Here is an 18,483-nt window from a genome sequence, read left to right as displayed (position 1 = left end):
CTAGACACAAGCAAAAGTAAGGTATGAGCAAATAAAGAAGCAGATGGAAACCAAAGTATGCAAAGCCAAGAAGGAAATGGAAAAGCAGCTCAAGGTTGAAATGCAAGAACTGAAAGCGAACATGCAAGCACGATTACTGTGTGAAATGCAATCCAGATTGCGGGCTGATGTGGAAGTACACCAAGTATTGCTACAAAAGGATATGCATAAGATTATGAAAGATTATGTAAATGCTGAGACAAGGGCCATGGAATCGGTAAAAGATAAGGAAATGGCAGAATTGAAATTGCAACTTGAGGCGTGTAAAAATGATGTATCTGCGGCCATGGACAAAGAGTCTCAGAAAAGCAGGGAGGCAATTGCAGCCGTGGAGGCAAGTGTTGTTAAAGTGAAAGCAAAGGTTGAAAAAGAGGTGCATAATTGGGCCGAGATGGCTAAAGATGCAAAAAAACAAGCACAAGAAGTGGGCAATGAGATGAAAGAAAACGCACCATGGATTGAAGTGGTCGAGAAAAACAGAGGAGTACTTTAGGCATGCGGATATCGCTATTTACACAGAGACACACCAGTGCAAGGGGAGGAAACTTCCAGATGTCAGAGGTTTTAGATGGGAATCAGTATGCCGACCACAGCCACGGATGGCAGGAGGGACTAGAGGCTCTGGGGGAGTAGCAGTATTGTACAGAGAGGATTTGCGAGACATAGTACATGTCGTTCATAGAGATGCAGAAGCCAGATACATGTGGATCCGAGTGGAAAGAGGGGACCCCAGGGATTTATATGTAGCTGCATGCTACTTTCCACCTACCTACTCGAGGTATGCACCTGAGGGCGAGTCACCGTACTTGCCATTGTATGAGGACATTATGAGAACCCGAAAGGAGGTGCTAGTACAGTTGATTATTTGATGGGGTTGCCGTCTCTAATTCCACAGATCCGTGATTTCACTGTATCTAGCAGACCCATTGGAGTGGCTGCGGACCATGTTATATTGAGGTTTAGTTTGTCAGGAGGATGCTGGAGGGGGGCAGTCAGGCCTTCGTTTCAGAGACAACCTAGATACCAATTCATGAAGGAGACTGCTACAGTGTATGGAGATGCAGTGTGGGACAAAATTATGGTGCTAGACCCTCATGGTCCCCTGGAGGAGATCACCCGTGGTTTGACAAAGGTATTACATGTGTCAGCACAGTATGCATTCCCACACACAACAATATCATCCACCCCTCCTTGCAGCACTGCCACACAAAATAGTTGGTATGACGATGAGTGTCGTATGATGCGCAGACAATTACAGCAGGAGGTTGCTACAAACACTCAGACACACAAGCAAGCCAAGGCCATCTTCTCACGCCTAATAGGGAAGAAGAAACGGGCCTACTTAGCTAGATTGGAGGCAGAGATCTACCAATTATTCTTGGGACAAAACAGTAAGAAGGCATGGAGGATGTTTCAGGAGAGACAGCCTGGTACACCAATTGTAGCACCAGAAACTTGGGCCGACTATGCGCAGTCATTATATGATATACTAGGACAGCCACCGATTCCGTACCCACAGGATAGGAGGCCTACATATTGCTCCTTCTTCAAATTGCATATGGTCAATGATGCCATTGACAGATTGGGACATGGAAAGGCTTTGGATCATGATGGATTAGCGAGAGAGCACTTCATGTACACACGGGACATTGTGGCACCGCTTCTTGTGCATGTGTTTAATAGAGCAGTTTGTGAAGGATTCCCCCCTAGTTGGACAGAGCATATCATTGTACCCCTCTTTAAGAGTCCGATGATGCCCAACAATTACAGGACTATCATGATTGGCCACTGCTTGGCCAAGATATATAGATCCATCTTGGAAAAGGAGTTGAGCAGATGGGCAGCAATGCATGGACATAGAGCAGTAGGACAGGCAGGTTTCAGGCGAGGTTATACCACTTTGGATCACATCCTGACTCTCCGGGCACTCATAGAGGAAGGCAAACATCATCATAAAAGGATATATTGTTGCTTTGTAGACTTCCGCAAAGCATTTGACACAATCCCACGGACCAGGCTGATAAAAAGACTACAGGATATTGGAGTACCACATGAGATGCAGTGGGGGATATATGCCTTGTACGAGATAATGATGGGCCGAGTTAGAGCACCTAGAGGGCTGTCAGATGCAGTTATGAGTACTATTGGCGTGAAGCAGGGGTGCCCTCTCTCTCCCACACTATTTGGCATATACATTGATGAGCTCTCAGAGTAGCGTGGGGATTGGATTTTGGATTCACTTGGATTCAAAGAGGTCTTTCACTTAGGATGCAGGTTGGCATAGTCCGGAAGGATTACAAAGACATTTAGATGTGCTACAGGCCTTTTGTGAGGACAGGGATCTAACAGTAAACCTTGGGAAAACCAAGGTGATGGTATTTAATACTACACAGGCTTGGGTGACACGCTCAGCACAACAGTTCACTTTCAAAGGTGAGACTGTAGAGCGGGTACAATCTTATGTGTACCTCGGGGTGATCTTTTCTGGTCCACAATTTTCATTGAGAGCCGCGATTGATGCCAGATTGGATAGAGGCTATGCAGCTTTGGGGGCACTAGAGAGACGGTGTGCACATGTACAATTTCAAGAGCCACGCACAAAATTATGGTTGTTTGAGACATTGGTGGTGCCCACATTATTTTACGGTGCAGCTATATGGGGCCCCAGTGTAGGGGGTGCAACTGAGTGGAGGAGATTGGAAAGGTCATTAGTGACATTGATTGCCCGCATGATCCGGAGCAAGCCATTTGTACCACATCCGATAATACGAGCTGAATTAGAGCTGCTCCACTAGTGATTGAGGCTCTGTTCCAGGCAGTAACTTGCATACATAGATTGTGGGATCTACCTGGCTCCAGATATGCACGGTTGGCTATGATATCATCCAGGCAGCTAGCAGAGGAGGGTCGAACATGGTGCTGGTATGCTCAGCTACAGAGATGGTTTGTAGAGCATGAGTTGACAGTGGATGCACTCCCACCCTTTCAATACAGTTTGGATTGTCCCAAGTTAGACCTGTCTCGCCATGACCAAAACAAGATCATTAGGGCTGATATTGTCAAGTTGGACACTGAGAGAACCTGGACTAGACCACATGAGCCCTTAGGGAAGAAGATGGCATACTACCAAAGCCATTTTCTTCATTTATCTCCAGATGAACTTATAGCCAGGCCAGCATACATGGACACACACCTATCTCACGGGCTACGTAGTATTATTGGCCAAATTCGAACCTCATCACATCAGTTGAGAATAGAGACAGGGAGATACACCCACACAGCCCCTCAGGATCGGATATGTCAGTTATGCCAGCAGGAGGAGGAGATAGAGGAGCATTACGTATGTAGATGCACGGTATATTATGAAATCCGAGGAAGATACCACTGTCTATTTAGAAAAGGATTTGGCCCACTCCGTAGGGTGATGGAGTACGAAGATAAAAAATGCTTGGGTTTGTTTTTATCAGAGCTCAAGCGACATAGCTCAAGCGACATAGAGAGACTTTGTTGGGAGACAGACAACCGAGACCAACCCCACCCAGGCAAAGTACACTCATAGACTTCTTCACTGCCAGCACCTCAGCTAGTTTTATGCCCTCCCCGCCATCAGAAACCCCTGGCGCCACCACTACCTTATCACACACAGGCAGATTGCCACACTCTAGTGGTGTGATTTTGGACTGAGCCATCGCCATATCCAGGTCACGGAGGCCCAGGCTCCCAAGACCCCGTGCCCGGCACCCATATCTTCATCGGATCCGTGCCATCATTGCCAAACACAAGAAACGTGTGGCACCGAGTTATGAGATCCTAGAGCTGCCCATGATTGGGATTTTTGACATAAGAAGAGTGCAACCCTTTTATTGATTAGCTTTTTGCCTATGCTGATCAATTGGTACTTTTAGTAAATACTTGCTTGGTATTTCATTAGTTTTGGGTCACTTGCAGTGCCTCTGACTGTAAGTACCTTTAGTAGCTCTCAGCCTTCAGCTTATTTATTTTGTTATTCTCTTTGATGAGACAACACTAGCAGATGTATCAACTGTTTTAGTCTCATAGGCCGTTTGGCCTTTTAGAGACGTTAATATATATCTATCTATCTATCTATCTTCTCCTTCTCTTTTCTCTTCTCCTTCTACTTCTCCTTCTCTTCCATATCCCTTCCTCTTTTTTTCTTCTCTTACATCTCCCTTTCTCTTTTCTTCTCTTCTCCTGCTCTTTCTCCTCCTCTTTTCTTCTCTTCTCCTTCTCTTTCTCCTTCTCCTTCTCTTTTCTTTCTCCTTCTCTTCCATCTCCCCCCGCTCATATTTCCATTTCCAACTGAAATCTCCCTTATTGATGACAATCATATCATCATAATAGATTCATACTTCTTGTTCCCTTTTCTTCTCTTCTCCTCCTTCTGTTCCATCTCCCTTCCTCTTATTTTCTTCTCTTTCATCTCCCTCTCCTCTCTTTGCTTCTATTTTCATATTCTTTTCCTTGTCTTTTCTTCTCCCTCCCTCCCCCTCCCTTCCCCTCTTGTTTTCTTGTCATCCATCTCCCTCCCCTTTTTTTAATTCTCTTCTCCTTCTGTCCCTCACTTCTCCCTCCCTCTCTCTCTTCTCGCTCCCTCTTTTCTTCTTTTTTGTATTCCCTCTTGTCTCTCGTAGATCTTGCATCACTGCTCTAGTTTTTACATTCTCCCTTTTCAACTCCTCCATCATCTGGTCTTTTTGAATGTTCAATGCGTTCTGCATGTTGCAGAGCCATTTGTAAAGACCCTCCTTTTTGGCTCTCTAATCTTCAAGCTCCTTGTCCGCAATGTCCCCATCAGTTCTAACTTCTTCAAGTCTATCTCGGAGCTCCTTGATGCGCTTCTCTGATTCTTCTCTTTTATGCCTTTTCATGTTGACCATTTTTGCAATAGCGGCCTCAGCTTGCTCTTATGCCTGAAAGGCCCTCACTCCTACATCCTCTACCTTGGCTTCTGCACCCTTCCTGAGAATTTTCTCAAGTTGTGCTACCTTTGCGGCATCAGTGGCTTTCTCTTGCAGAAAAGTCACCTTCTGAGACATCTTCTTATCGTATTTCTCAAAAATCCCTTTGAGGGTAGATGTCATCAGGTGCATTTGCAACTCTAGCGGACTGAGATGACAATTGGGATTTGCCATCCATGCAATTCTTCAGGTTGGTTACCACACTCTTGGAGATCGCCTTTGGAAAAGATACATCACGTCCTTTCAGTTGCTCTATTGCTGCTTGAACTTGCCATAACTTCATGGCTCCTCAGACGCTTCATATTTTTGTGTATAAGATTTTTTAATTTTGTGAGTAGTCGTTTGTGGAATTTATTTCCATGTCTATTTTTAGGTTTGAAAATACTAACGAATGATATGATACACACAAAATAGACCAAGTCTTAGTCTATCCTACACCGCCATATCATTGTATATCTCTACAGTATATCCACTACTCTCCTGCTATGTGAGCTACACCCTTATCTTACAATTTTGACCACAAAATACATGTACCAAATTTCATATATTTTTGGCTTTGGGGGCACTGCCTCCGAACCCCGCCAAGGGGTCCCCCCTAAGACTGTTGCCACCCCCCTTGGAACCCCCCGCAATAGTCCTAGGGGAGGCGTCACACCCCCTATACCCCCTTGTCTGAGCACGCCTGGGTCCAAAGCACGGCCAAAAAACCACCTCTGAAAAAAAAATCAGACTCCACATACAACACAAATACCATGAGCTGATCATACCTACCTATTCTTTGGCTTGTCCATCCCACACCCTGTGCTAAGCATAGAGGGTGAGGCATACGGCCACGGGCAAAGAGTGAGCCATACATCAATACGAGTGAAGTGGACACGTAGGGCACTACATGCTGAGGCCGAACAAATGAGTGCAAGAGGTAGTCGAGGCTAGGGCAGCACGTAATGATGAGGAGCAGCAATCACTAAGACAAATTCTTCAGTAATGGCCCTATGAAAGATTTATTTTATTGTTCTAATGATTAGGGAATAGCCTTCAGTTCCACATAACACCTTCTATTCTATTAGGGAGACTATACAACATTGTCTATGTGATTAAATAAGGTTAAGGTGCACTGTTATGTGAAGTTTTACGTTCTTTGACAGGCTATCTGAAAAGATCCCTAGCGGCATGCTGCTCTAAGAAAGTCCCTAGTACATATGGCCCCATAAATCTTATTTGGCTCTCTGATTTATATATAGAAAAAGAGAATAGGATATTCAAATTGTTCCATTATTGCATTTTATTACTTTGTCAGGAAGGATATAGCATCGTTGTCAAATCACATAACCCAAGGTATAGTGCATACAAAATCTCGATTCAGCAGAAATCCTGCATTTCAAAAACGCTATGTGCTTAGATTAGCTAGGCGGTCCACGTGCCGCTCTCCTTACAATCAAACGCCAAAACTTGGGACACAAGGTGGAATATTCAATTCTCTCTAATAGAACTTATATTCATGATTGGATTGAAAAGACTCAGAATAAAAAAAGCAAGAGAAAAAACCTGCCAGTATTTGTAATCAGAATCATCCCGGAGCTCCATCTCGAAGGATTTAACTCTATTTCTTTCCTCCTCTAGTTGTTTTTGGTACAGAGCATGCTCTCGTAACACAGCTGATGTGGTGAGCTTGACCTATGAAAATTTTCAACATTAGGTGTGAGCACATGTACAAAATTTTTCAGCTAAAAAAATGGACCAATGAGGCTGTTGTTTCACACTCACTTCAATGCATGGGGGATCTGGACATGGGCGAGCCTTTGGTGCAATGTATTCTGTTTCCAGCTTCCTTATTGACTGGACCTGAGATATGCAGCTCAAACAAAAGAGATTTCTTTCACATTTGTAGTATCAAATAATAGCAAAAATGCACCAAATAAGACTTTGGCCACTGCTAGTGTGATTAGCATTAATATAAAACATATGTGTGCATGTGGGTCACATTTACTTTGAAATTTGAGATTTTTGCACAAAAGTTCTAAACATTGTATGGATTGTGGTGCTCATGTACTGAAGTGTACTTTTCTTTTCGAAGATATCATGTGTGAAGTTTGTTTGGCTGAGTCCAAGGCAAAGTAAAAAGTTTTTAAGGGACCAAGCAGGGTGTCCCAGAGACTATCAGATAAGCAGGGATGGTGAAGCATTCCTAACACCATTGTTTATTGGCATATCCGGTTGAAAGCAGGGAGAATATTTTGCTTGGATGGAAGCCAATCTCACAATGTCAGATTGATCCAGTTCAAGGCCCTTGTAGAAGAGAAGACCAAAGTGGGTTCCTGTTAGCCCACTTACCAGCAAGAGGCTGGTTCATACATTGCCCTCAAGGATAGCTGAGTTGTACTCTTCTTTCAAAGAACCAGAAATTCCAATGTCTTGTCCAGACAAAAACAAACAAACAAAGTCTTAGGATTGTCTACATAGGTTTTCCATGATCGTACATGTATATCAAGGTTGCTATTCATTGCAAGGGGTTCCCCAAGAGATAGCCATGCAAGAACAAAGAGAGGTTTTCCATGATGGTACATGTAATCGAGGTTGCTATTCATTGCAAGAGGTTCCCCAGAGATAGCCATGCAAGAACAAAGAGGTGCATTTTTTGGTCTTCAAATAAATCAATTAGCTGCTTTGCAATTTTTGGTTGGGAGATGATTGAAATTTTAACTACACGGCATATTTGGAAGTCTAATTCTCGTATGATTGGTTGCCACATGCCAATATAACCTCTAAATACTCAGTTGATCAGACCGGTACACGCTTGTTAAGGATTTGGGATTTTTGTCAGAGCGAAACTCATGCTCGTCAGAGATTTCTTATGGACATGGATTGTAGCCAATGACGTATCGACCTCCTAATAGGTTATTTGTGAGCTGGTATTTTTACTTTCTTAAGCTTCCTTGCCCATTATAGGTTCCAACCTGTGCAATTATGGAATATATTTGTTTATAGCTCTTAGCTTGCTTTGACATATTTTTCTGCCCTTGCTATATATATCTTCTTTATTAGTATAATATTTTCTGTTAAAAGAAATCATCCAATGGAGTTTTGGGAGGAGCAACAAAGGAGAGGGATTAACTATTGACAATCTGACATATGATGCATGTCCTGACATACAATTTAACATCACGTCGCAAAGCTGGCCAGTAAAAGAAGTGTTCAACGGCTTTCATAGTTGCATCTATTCCTCTATGCCTTGCATAAGGCGGAACATGACTTTCAGCCATAACCTTGGCCCTCAATTGCTTTGTGACACATAAATGGCCATGCATCAACAAAAAACCATCTCAGAGATTATAGTGATCATGCCTTTGCCCCTCAGACAACTGATCATAGATCCTTGCAAAGTCATCATCCACTGCATATTGCTCTTGCATGGCATCCACTTCAACATGATAGGCAATAGTGACTGCTGAAACATGTGGTTTCTTTGATACAACCTCAGGTACTGGCCTCCTCGATAGTGCATCAGCAACTATGTTCTCATTGCCAGGCACATGCACAATCTGGAAGTGAAACATAGACATAAAAATTGCCCATCGTATTTGCTTCTCAGATAGTTTTCTCTACGTGTGAGAAAATACTGCATCGATAAATGATTTGTCTGAACATAGAAATCAGCACCCATAAGTAGTGCTTCCACTGTGATAAGGCATGAACTATAGCAAGCATCTCTTTCCATTTCTCATAACAGGATTAACCATTCCTTGTCCTTCCAGGCATACCAGTAAAATTTCCCATCATGCCACGCATAGCAATCTACATCCTTAGCTGTGTCCCAATGTTACCATACATCATATTAGGCATCGTAGTAGGCATTCCTCCAAACATCTGACCCTGATAACCTTTCAATCTAGGCTGAAATCCAAAAGGGAAATTTCCAGGCATTCCCATGCCTTGTCCAAGCTGTCTGACCACTGCCTGGAATACTGAACCTCCTCCAAAAATAGCTTGAATGCATTGAAGACCAAGGGAAAGTCTACTGTCTCAGATTGAAAAATGGAAAATTGTTTCGTTGGCCATTCCTTCCAGTACCAGATATAAGAGGTATCACACTAGGTTGCTACCTTTTCTTTTTCTTTTTAGGGCTTCAGAGCAGCATTCATGAACTCTGAAAAACATAGATCTTGCATCAACTGTGCAAAATTCCGTGTAGTTCCTTGTTATTGTGCTTTGAACTGTGCATCAGCATTCTCCTCTTCTAGTTCATCCGCTTTTAGAGTGGCCTAAGTCAAGCTCGATGTAATGCACTAATCAGAGAGATCATTGTAGTAGAGTGTATCGGAGTAGTCACGTGAAGGAGTCACCGCAATGTAATGTCAAGAGCTCACAGCTGTGTGGGCAGCAGAGCTACGTGGAGCAGAATGGCGGGCAGAATACGGGCACCAACTTGCAGGCAACAACTCCAAGAGAATGTCAGACATAAGGTGAAGAGGATGGATAGCTGCACGTTGAGCTGGCCGTGTCATGCTTGGGCTGTCAAATCATTGAGCTCCAGAACAAAATTCGCGCGCAGAAACAAATTTCGTCACTTCTTGCAAGGGCTGTAACTTTTCACAGAAAACTCGGATTGCAATGATGTAAAAACGAAATTTGTAGTACTCAAGATCCTCTACAACTTTACTGAAGACACAAAGCCGTGATTCTGCTTATAGATCCAGATAAAAGTATCACATCGTCCGCTAGTCACAGAAAGTTGTAGCTGAAGGAAGGAGAAGAGAGGTGGCAGATCATGGCATGGAGAAGAGAGCTCAAGGAAGGAGAGAAGAGGGCAGCCTTCCAAGGAGGATGAGGTAGAGTGGCTTCATTGGCCTCCCTCACCTCAACCTCTTGAAGGGAAAGGGAAAGAGAGAGCAGGGCCACATGAATAGATTTAGTAGCTAGCTAGGAATGGAATGGAAGTATGATCAAGGTGTATGGCAGGGCAAAGCATGCATGTATGGGTCCCATACGTAATGTACAAATGCATATAATAGGGCAATACAAATAGAGGGGCAACGTAGCAAAAGGTGAGATGAAGGGGAAGGTGGAGGCGAGGCAAATGTACAGGCGCCGTATGCACCATATGGTTCTGTATAGAGCAACGACATACAACGTAGACATGACAAGGGTAGAAGCATACTGCAAAGGAAGAAGAGAGGCAAGGAGGTGAGGCATATGACAAAAGGCAAACGAGGGGCAAAGAGCAACAATAGTGAGTATTTAGCTATTATTTGTGCAAGCCTTGTTTGTGGCCTGCTCAGATATTTCTTTGCATGTAGTTCATGTTGATAGAGCATCGACCTCTACTGTTTGGGAATCCTTTCCCATTTCTCACTTCAATTCTCGTACTAGGAGACGTGAGATTTGGAGATAGGAGATTTGTATACGATAGTAGTAGTTAGCAGCCCTACAGAGGAAAGAGAAAAAGTGGCCTGTAGATGCTTGAACTCCGGAGCGCCTTGCTGCAGCATGGCTGAACAACATGCATTTTTGGATCAGAGAGCTGCGTTTCCTTTCATGCAATGGAGTCATTTTGCATTCAAATGGTAGGGAGAGTCAATAAACATTTTTTCTCTACTCTTGGCCCTAGATAGTGAAGAGAAAGTATTTTTCAATTGGTTGACTTTGATGGGGTTTTATAGTTAGATCTTGATGCCGTCATGTATATTGCTTCAGATTTCTCTATTTCCCCCTTCTTACTACAATCCCTAACACTTCTGCCAGAGATGATGATAGGTAGAGCGGTTATTCCAAGATTGGTGAAACTAGACATGAGGGCTCTACTTGATGCATAGTTCACCAATCTGGGATTCAGGATTGCTCTTTTTGCCCTTCACAAGAGCAAATGTCCCAGTCCATATTGGCTCATCGCCACTTTCTTCATTGTTTTTGGGACATGATTATAGAGCATTTGGGACTCTGGTGCTATACCCGATTCACTCACACAGGGTCTTATGCATCTTATCCCAAAGGGGAGATGCAAAATTTTGGTTACCAAATGGAGGCCCATCTCCCTCTTGGGCATTGCATATAAGATCTTTGCAAAGGCTATCATCTTGCAGCTACATCTCCTTCTCCGAGCTCTTATCACAATACACAAGCTGGTTTTGTGCATGGCCGGAGCATTTTTTATTGTATATTTTCCAATTGGGAGACTTTGGATTGGGCTATGCATAGCGGCTAGAGTTTAGCCTTTCTACTGTTAGATTTTGAGGAAGGTTATGACAAAGTAGACAAAGGTTTCTTAAAGGGTACCAATGCTATGTTTTGGTTTTTTTGATGTTTGTATCAGAGGGATTCCTCCTTGTAATGATTAGCCCACAGCTAGATTCTTGTCAAGGGGGTTAGACGAGTGAGATTTTAGATTTTCAGATCAGTCCACAAGGGATGCCCTTTTGCCCTTTTTTAACGTATTCATGGCTGAAGCCATGAGCATCTTTTGAGATATCAAGTAGACATTTTTGAGCTGAGACTTCCCCTGAGGCAGGATGAGGAGCTTCTGGATGGTGAGATTGCAGATGTCACTGCTGTTTTTTTGGAGGCCACTCTTGAGACTCTCACCTCCTTGGATTTATTTTGTATTGCAAAAGGTGCACATATATTAATTGGAATAAATCCAATTGGCTAATTTGGTTTTACATGGATTCAAAGGACTACCTCCACTAAATATTTGGGCTGTCAGGTCAGTGTGGGCATCCCTTCCTCACAGCAGCTCTTTGTGTTGGGGGATCAACAAGAAACTCCTCTTTTGCGTTTTTCTAGACTTGACCTTGCTTGTAGAGCGGTAATTGTCAGCTCGGTACTTTTGGCCACAACCTGGTTTGTTTGGTCTTGTAGGTACTCAACTTAAAGGCCAATTACAAATTTTTTATGGAGTAGGTTGAGGATGCCGCAGCCAAGGTGGCTTGGGAGACCTTGCTTCTCCCAATGCAGGAAGGGGACCTTAATATCATTGATCTAGATGTGCAATGCAAAGCTTTGCTTTGCAAGTTTGGGGTCAGGGGACTTATGCCAATGTAGGAGCCTTGGAAACATTTCTTCACTCAATACATTGGGTATTGTACCCCCTCCTCAGTTGGTGATCTATGCACACCTCAGGATGCCCTTCATCTCCCCTTATGACTACCATCCTGAATGCTTGGGGTAGCTTTAGGAGTTCTCTTTGGAGGATGGCTCCTTATGACTGATTGATGGACAACACTAGGTAGATATTTGCGTTTGCACACCTCAAGATGCCTTCCTCTCCCCTTATGACTACCATCCTGAATGCTTGGGGTAGCTTTAGGAGTTCTCTTTGGAGGATCGCCCCCTCCTCACTGGGAGAGATTGATAGGCATCCTACCATGTGGAATGATTTAATTCTGGATGATCATGGCAGACCCCTAGGCAACATGCACTGTCCATATGGTAGAGAGGCCCTGCTTGCTCTATGGGTTCATGGAAGGCTTTCAAAAACCATCTGGATGGATGCAAATTTCAGATGCTTAGTCATGTTAGAGAAAGAAAGAGGAGGATTGAGCAAATTGATGCAACGTTGACCTTGAACAGGGTCCTTAAAGATTAGTGACGGCACGCTCACTTGGATGGGGGCTTCTTCAAGCCGAGGCATCCCGCTTCAGGTCATAGGTCTCTGGTGAGTTGCAGGTGGGGATGTCTTGGTCTTTGATGTGCACTCTAGGGTTAGGCTATAGATAAGGATATCCTTGTGGATAAAACATATTGAGCTGTTTAGGATTGTGATTCACATGGAGCAAAGTTTTTTGGCTTTTGGCTAGTATTTAGACCCCTGGTCCAGAGAACATCCCTCTAGGCTCCTAGAGTGTTAGGCCTTATTTATGTAGGTGTCCCCATAAAATATTTGCATTGGGACCCCGGGGAGTGGGAGTGGATTGATGCAGAAGATTCTCCCATACTTCTACTACAATGTTAGCAATGCCAGGATGTGCCAGCTTAGTGCTAGGAGCTGGAATCCCTCCAAAGCCTCTCAGTGGGAGGAGTTTCTGATTTTTGCAGGTTTCCAGAATTTTTTTGAGAGGGCTCTAAAAGTCTCTCAGGAATAGAAAAATAACTCTATTCTCTTGGCTTTCTATTCATGGAGGGATTGCAGTAAAGTGATAAGACTGTCACAAGACAGCTACAAAGTTTGGGACTTGTCGCTCAATTTACCTAAGTTGACTGACCTACACGCCTTCTACAGGTGCCTAGGCAAGCCCAGGATTCCTCAAAGGACATAACATAGAAATCAAGATAGATGGCCAGGGCTGGATGTTCAAGTGGACATATGAGAGCTCAGTTTCTAGAGTTATATGAAGACACTTTAAATATTAGGGCTTTAACAGTTCTATAGTACACAATACAAGTGATCTTTGGTAGTAAATGAGGTCCTCTAGCACTAAACTCAGTAAAGCCAACCAAAAATTTCTCATCTATGAGCAATGTATATATCTATCTTCAACTGTGTTATTTGGCCTACATTTAGTGAGTGGTTGCCCCTACGTAATCGTAACCCACAAAATGAGTTGGCACAATTATTGGTGTCATTTTGATCTTGGCCGTATGCCCCATTGCAGGTCATTGACTCCCAAGTAAATAACCAATAATCATCAAACATTAGGTTCGGTTGATAGTAACTCAACAAACTCTGTATAAATAGTCTCCCGTTATGCAAGGTTTTACCCAACCTCTGGTACCAATCATTAGACTTCAGAATCACCCTTTATATTTATTAAAGGTCATGATAGGACAAAAAAATAAAGATTACTTAACTTAATGGCAGTGATTTATTCAGAAAGTATGGAGTTAATAGAACATTGAGCAAATCAATAATACATAATAATATCTTTGCTGGAAACGTTTTGAAATACCTGTTCTTTCACTGCTTCAAATCTTGAAGGACGCTCCAGAATATGCAAGTGAAAAGGTTGGTTCTTAGGGTTTGAATAAAAGTTGGCAAGTTTCTTCCGAGACTCTGTACACACAGCTTCCAGGGCCTTTTGAGTGGAGGTGGGCCCTTCGCTCCACTTAGGAGGGGGTTTTGCCCTAAATGGCATTGTCTACAACACCCAGAAAATAAGGTGAGATTCATCAATAAAAAGGTGAGGTGAGATTCATCGATAACCGTCTATAAAATAATCAGATACAGTTCAGAAGACCACTTTGCATTGAATACCTTCTCTGCTTCTATTATTGTGGGCTTTCCTTTGGTTGTGGATAGGTTGAAGGGTTTGAAAGCAGTAGACCGTTTATCCCGTTGTTTTATTACTAGAATCTTTTCTTCCAATCTGATCACAGAAATTGGTTCATCAAAGCTCTGTATGATTTTTAGTCTAGCTTTCAGTGATTTAAAACCATTACCTTTTTGACAATTCGTCTGCCTCTGTTCTCCAAGAAACTAGCTTGCTGATAATAGTGTCAAGGTACTGCAGCAGACCATTTATAAAGGAATATCAACCACAAACTTGTATTCCAGACCAGCTTAAGCTCAATTCATATTTAACCTGATTGTAGCTGTATAGAAGAGCAAAATTACTCACATCTGGATCATAAAATTTGATCCACTCAGGTTTACAGAATCTGAAAAGTTCCTCATGATTGAAAACAAATTGCATGAAAGGCAGTAGCCTTTGAGGATGCTGGCTTAGGACAAATTTCCTGCGACCATAGATTCTGATTTTCCATGAGTTTTTGTATTTGCACCTTGAAAGTGAAAGTGTTGTCACACATCGCCTTAGATGCAAACCACAAGAAGTAGGAACATCCAACAATATAAGCACATAGGGGGTGTGCATGCACACGCACATGTGCCTTGTGTTTATGTTTTGTAATATAATGACAACTGGATTTCACCCAAAAATGTGTGTGGGATTTCACCCAAAAATGTGTGTGTGTGCGTGTGTGTGAAAGAGAGAGAGAGAGAGAGAGAGGACTAAGCATTGGCTGGTGAGGAAAAAGAGTTTAAGATTCTGTTACCCGAAACAGAAATGTATCTCACTTCAAGGGCTGCAAGTTCAATCTCAAACCTGAAATTATTAAAAGTGAGCTCTTCTAGGCGGATGAGAGCGAGATATCCAAGAACAGTATACAGAGTTTCGTCCACGCATTGAACGTTGGGTAATTTGCGTGAAAAAAGTTTCGCAGTAAGGATCTCTAGGAGTTTCTTGTACCTGCAGCATCCATACAAAACCTGCAGCATGATGCAGATTAGGTTCACCACGTCGAAGGAGATGTTGGTTCACTAATCAAGAGAGTTCCAACTACTAGAGTGGTCCGGCTACTAACCGATTTGATGATGTAACACTTGCCTGGGTCAAGAAGATCTGATCTTGGAGATGCGTGACGTTTAAGCTCGGCATGAGTACCTTAGCATGATCATCAGGCGCAATGTCTGGAAGAGCTTCGCAGTTGTAATCATCCACAAGCCTAACACAGGCATTCAAAAGATCTCTCGCAGATAGATGCTTCTTTCTGTTCTTTGACAGGCGAGAGTTATAAGCAGCTTCATGATGAAGAAAGGTTAAGCAAGGACTGTTCTCGTCCATTTGCGATATACCGAAAGAGAACTAGCTGCTGCTCCAGAAAATGAGGCGTCAAGGGCCGGCACACGACTCTCTCTCTCTCTCTCTCTCTCTCTCTCTCTTTCTCTCCTTGTCTTTCTCTCTCTCGCAAACTCAGCTGCTGTTGTGCATACATACACAACTAGATAACCGATTCTGCTCTCTCTCTCTCTCTCTCTCTCTCTCTCTCACACACACACACACACACACACACACACAGCCATCCCCAATTGCTCGAACACCTAGATACCAAGTAGTAAGTACTGTGACTTTGGTCTGTAGCTACCTTCCCCCTCTCTTTCTTTCTCTGTCGTCAACCCCACCCTACAGATCTCTTCTCCACCTCTAAATACTCCCCTCAGTCACTCGACTACTTGAACGCTTAGATATGAAATACAGCGACGTTGGTCTCCTCCTTCACACCGTGCTGCTGATTCGTCCATTGGAAAGATCTAGATCAAAAGTGTGATAGGGGGTGGGAGATTCCGAGGCATCGGCAGAAGCCAGCCAACATGCGCGCGACAGTTGGGGTGGCGTGAACCCATGTCAACAACCCAAACAGCATCCCAATCCCATGACATTTTAGGACTCCGTACCAATAAGGCACCTTCACATTGGGTTTTGGCCCGTCCACCCATTGAGTGTGGTGGTAAGGCAGTCATAGGCTGCTCATTTTATGTTGTGATTGGTGTAGCAGTTGGAGGAGACGGAATATGGAGTGGCCGGATTTCATAGGCTTCGTGTCAGTCTCCAAGCCTCTCCCTCCTATTGGGCCACCCAGGATAGCAACCCTTCACATCACTTTTTGGAGGATGGCGGGCGAGGTGGTGTGAATCCAGCCTAAGTTTGATATCGAGTTCGAGTTGAGTTGACTCATACATCGTGTTCTCACACACTCTCTCATACTTCTCTATGGTACTACTTTTATCAAAATTTGGAGGTTGCAAAAGCCATGAAGATGAGGTCACATTGGGCTAGCAAATGACTTGGGACTACAAATTTAATCTAGAGGGAGAAAGCATCTCAAAGTCACGAGGAGTTCCACATGTGCATTTGATCTTTACGTTGGTCTACTTTTCTAAGATAGAAAAAGGAGCTAGAGATGGCCAAGGGTATCGCAATTCAAATGAGAGAATAGGAGATTGATGATTGGATGACCATCGGAGCTCCGATGTCGATCTAGGGACCTTGGTTCTGGCATATGGGGTGGATGATAGATGAACGAAGACCGCTAAGGGGAATGTGCTCTCAAATGGGCAGTAGTGGCACAAGGAAAAGTGGAACTGATTGGAGTAGCATGTTAGTACTCTATTTCTATCCCATGAAATTCTCCATCTTTCTCTCTCTCTCTCTCTCTCTCTCTCTCTCTCTCTCTCTCTCTCTCTCTCCTCCTCCTCCTCTTCTTCTTCTTCTTCTTCTGCTCTCTCCCTCCCTCCCTCCCTCCCCCGCCCACCCCCCACCCCCCCCTCTCTCTCTCTCTCTCTCCGCTTGCAATTCGCTGCCTTTTTCGTGCACCATCTCGGGCAGGCCACATGTCTTACAATATATTAAGGAGAGTGGGATGCAAGAGTGTGCCATGCATCCTATGGAAGAGTGTGTCATGTGGCATGCAAAAAGAAGGTAGAAGCGTCACGTGTTATGCAATGGAGGAGAGGTTGGGCGATGCTCCCAAGTTTGACACCCCTCCCCAATTCCTCCTTATTTTGAGCTTGATCTTTCTCCCAATCCCCGCCATGGTAGCAGTTCAATCACTACATTTTGTCATCGCAACAGCAAAACGTGCCATTCTCAACAATATGATGTGGAATGGGACCGGTGCTTCTAGCTTCAGCGTCTCTATGATCTGCAGCATGCCATTTCCTACATTGAAGGGGATAACTAATATGGTGTAAAAGCTATCATCAATGTATGAGACCCTTCCATCGAGGTGCTCATCAAATCCAATCTCTCGCAATTGTGGATTTTCATGAGATCTTTCGAAGGCTATCTTAACAGCAGATGTCCACATTTTTTTGATCCCCATCTACATTAACGTCTGAAGACTTGATTGCTCTCGAAGGCCCATCGCATCCTACATTAAATCTCTTTAAACTTGCTAAGGAAAAACTGGCTGGAAAGTTGAAGTGGAAGATAGCTCAGGAAAGCATCGCATAGGGAGGATATTCAAATAAAGAGGTGAAAGGGTCTCTATTAAAGAAGGAAAGATATAAGCAAATCAGGATTGAAGCCATGCCTATTCAAGATGTTTCCAATAAAATCTTTTAACATGGTTCTGTCAACAAAATAGCTTACTTCGCTTTCAATGATGGTATGTATTTCAACGATTCATGTTTTTTGGAGTTGCAGCAAGCGATTGTTTTGGGAGAGGGTTAGAACTTAGGAGACATAGAGAGCACACCTATAGAACAAAGAGTGTAGGTCTTCTTTTTCCTAAGTGTAAAGGACATCTTGGTGAATCAAGCTTAAGTGGGGAGTGGGATTAGGATGCAATGAAGAGGGCGGTTACCAACGTGGATTCATCATACAACAATTTGTAGATGCCTGAGAATTTAGTCCTGTGGCTTTGCCACTGATTTACACACTAGTAGAAGTAGATAGGGCATGTATTTTGAGAGGGCAAAAATAGATCAAGGTGAGACCTTGGAGGATTATCGACAGTAGTAGGGGCATTGATAGCAATAAAGAGCACACACTACAAGAGAAAAAATAAGTTCTAGGTGAGCATAGTATGTGAATTTGGCTGTGTATCAAAGAACTTGGAAGCGGAGGTCACATGAAAGATAAGGGTCAATAGAGAAGGATGATATGGGTTGAGGGGAGTACATACAAAGCTACGTCAGCAGCAGGTTGGAAACATGGTTGGAATAGAGGCTAAAGGAGCGGTCCATAGCCATACA

General features: G+C 43.4%; 1 protein-coding gene and 1 pseudogene across 2 annotated transcripts in view; one reads left to right on the top strand and one right to left on the bottom strand.

Moving 5' to 3' along the window:
- The window catches only part of LOC147881005 (cilia- and flagella-associated protein 99-like), a 70,914-nt gene extending 54,811 nt beyond the window's left edge, over positions 1-16,103 (bottom strand). For both annotated transcript variants that reach the window (XM_087370239.1, XM_087370240.1), the window contains exons 1-8: positions 15,335-16,103; positions 15,053-15,216; positions 14,567-14,684; positions 14,388-14,452; positions 14,203-14,314; positions 13,898-14,086; positions 6,783-6,860; positions 6,564-6,692 (exon numbers count right to left, since the gene is read on the bottom strand). In XM_087370239.1, coding sequence (XP_087226365.1) covers positions 6,564-6,692; positions 6,783-6,860; positions 13,898-14,086; positions 14,203-14,314; positions 14,388-14,452; positions 14,567-14,684; positions 15,053-15,216; positions 15,335-15,571 — 1,092 coding nt within the window. In that variant the 5' untranslated portion in view covers positions 15,572-16,103. The remainder of the gene's footprint in view (positions 1-6,563; positions 6,693-6,782; positions 6,861-13,897; positions 14,087-14,202; positions 14,315-14,387; positions 14,453-14,566; positions 14,685-15,052; positions 15,217-15,334) is intronic.
- Positions 908-6,200, top strand: LOC147881006 (uncharacterized; annotated as a pseudogene).
- Positions 16,104-18,483: the final 2,380 nt, after the last annotated feature.

The sequence above is a fragment of the Dipteris shenzhenensis genome, chromosome 31 (genome assembly GCF_047967505.1).
Source record: "Dipteris shenzhenensis isolate YYH24624 ecotype China chromosome 31, Dip_SZ_1.0, whole genome shotgun sequence".
Lineage (NCBI taxonomy): Eukaryota > Viridiplantae > Streptophyta > Polypodiopsida > Gleicheniales > Dipteridaceae > Dipteris > Dipteris shenzhenensis.
This window is presented reverse-complemented; position numbering and strand designations above follow the sequence as displayed.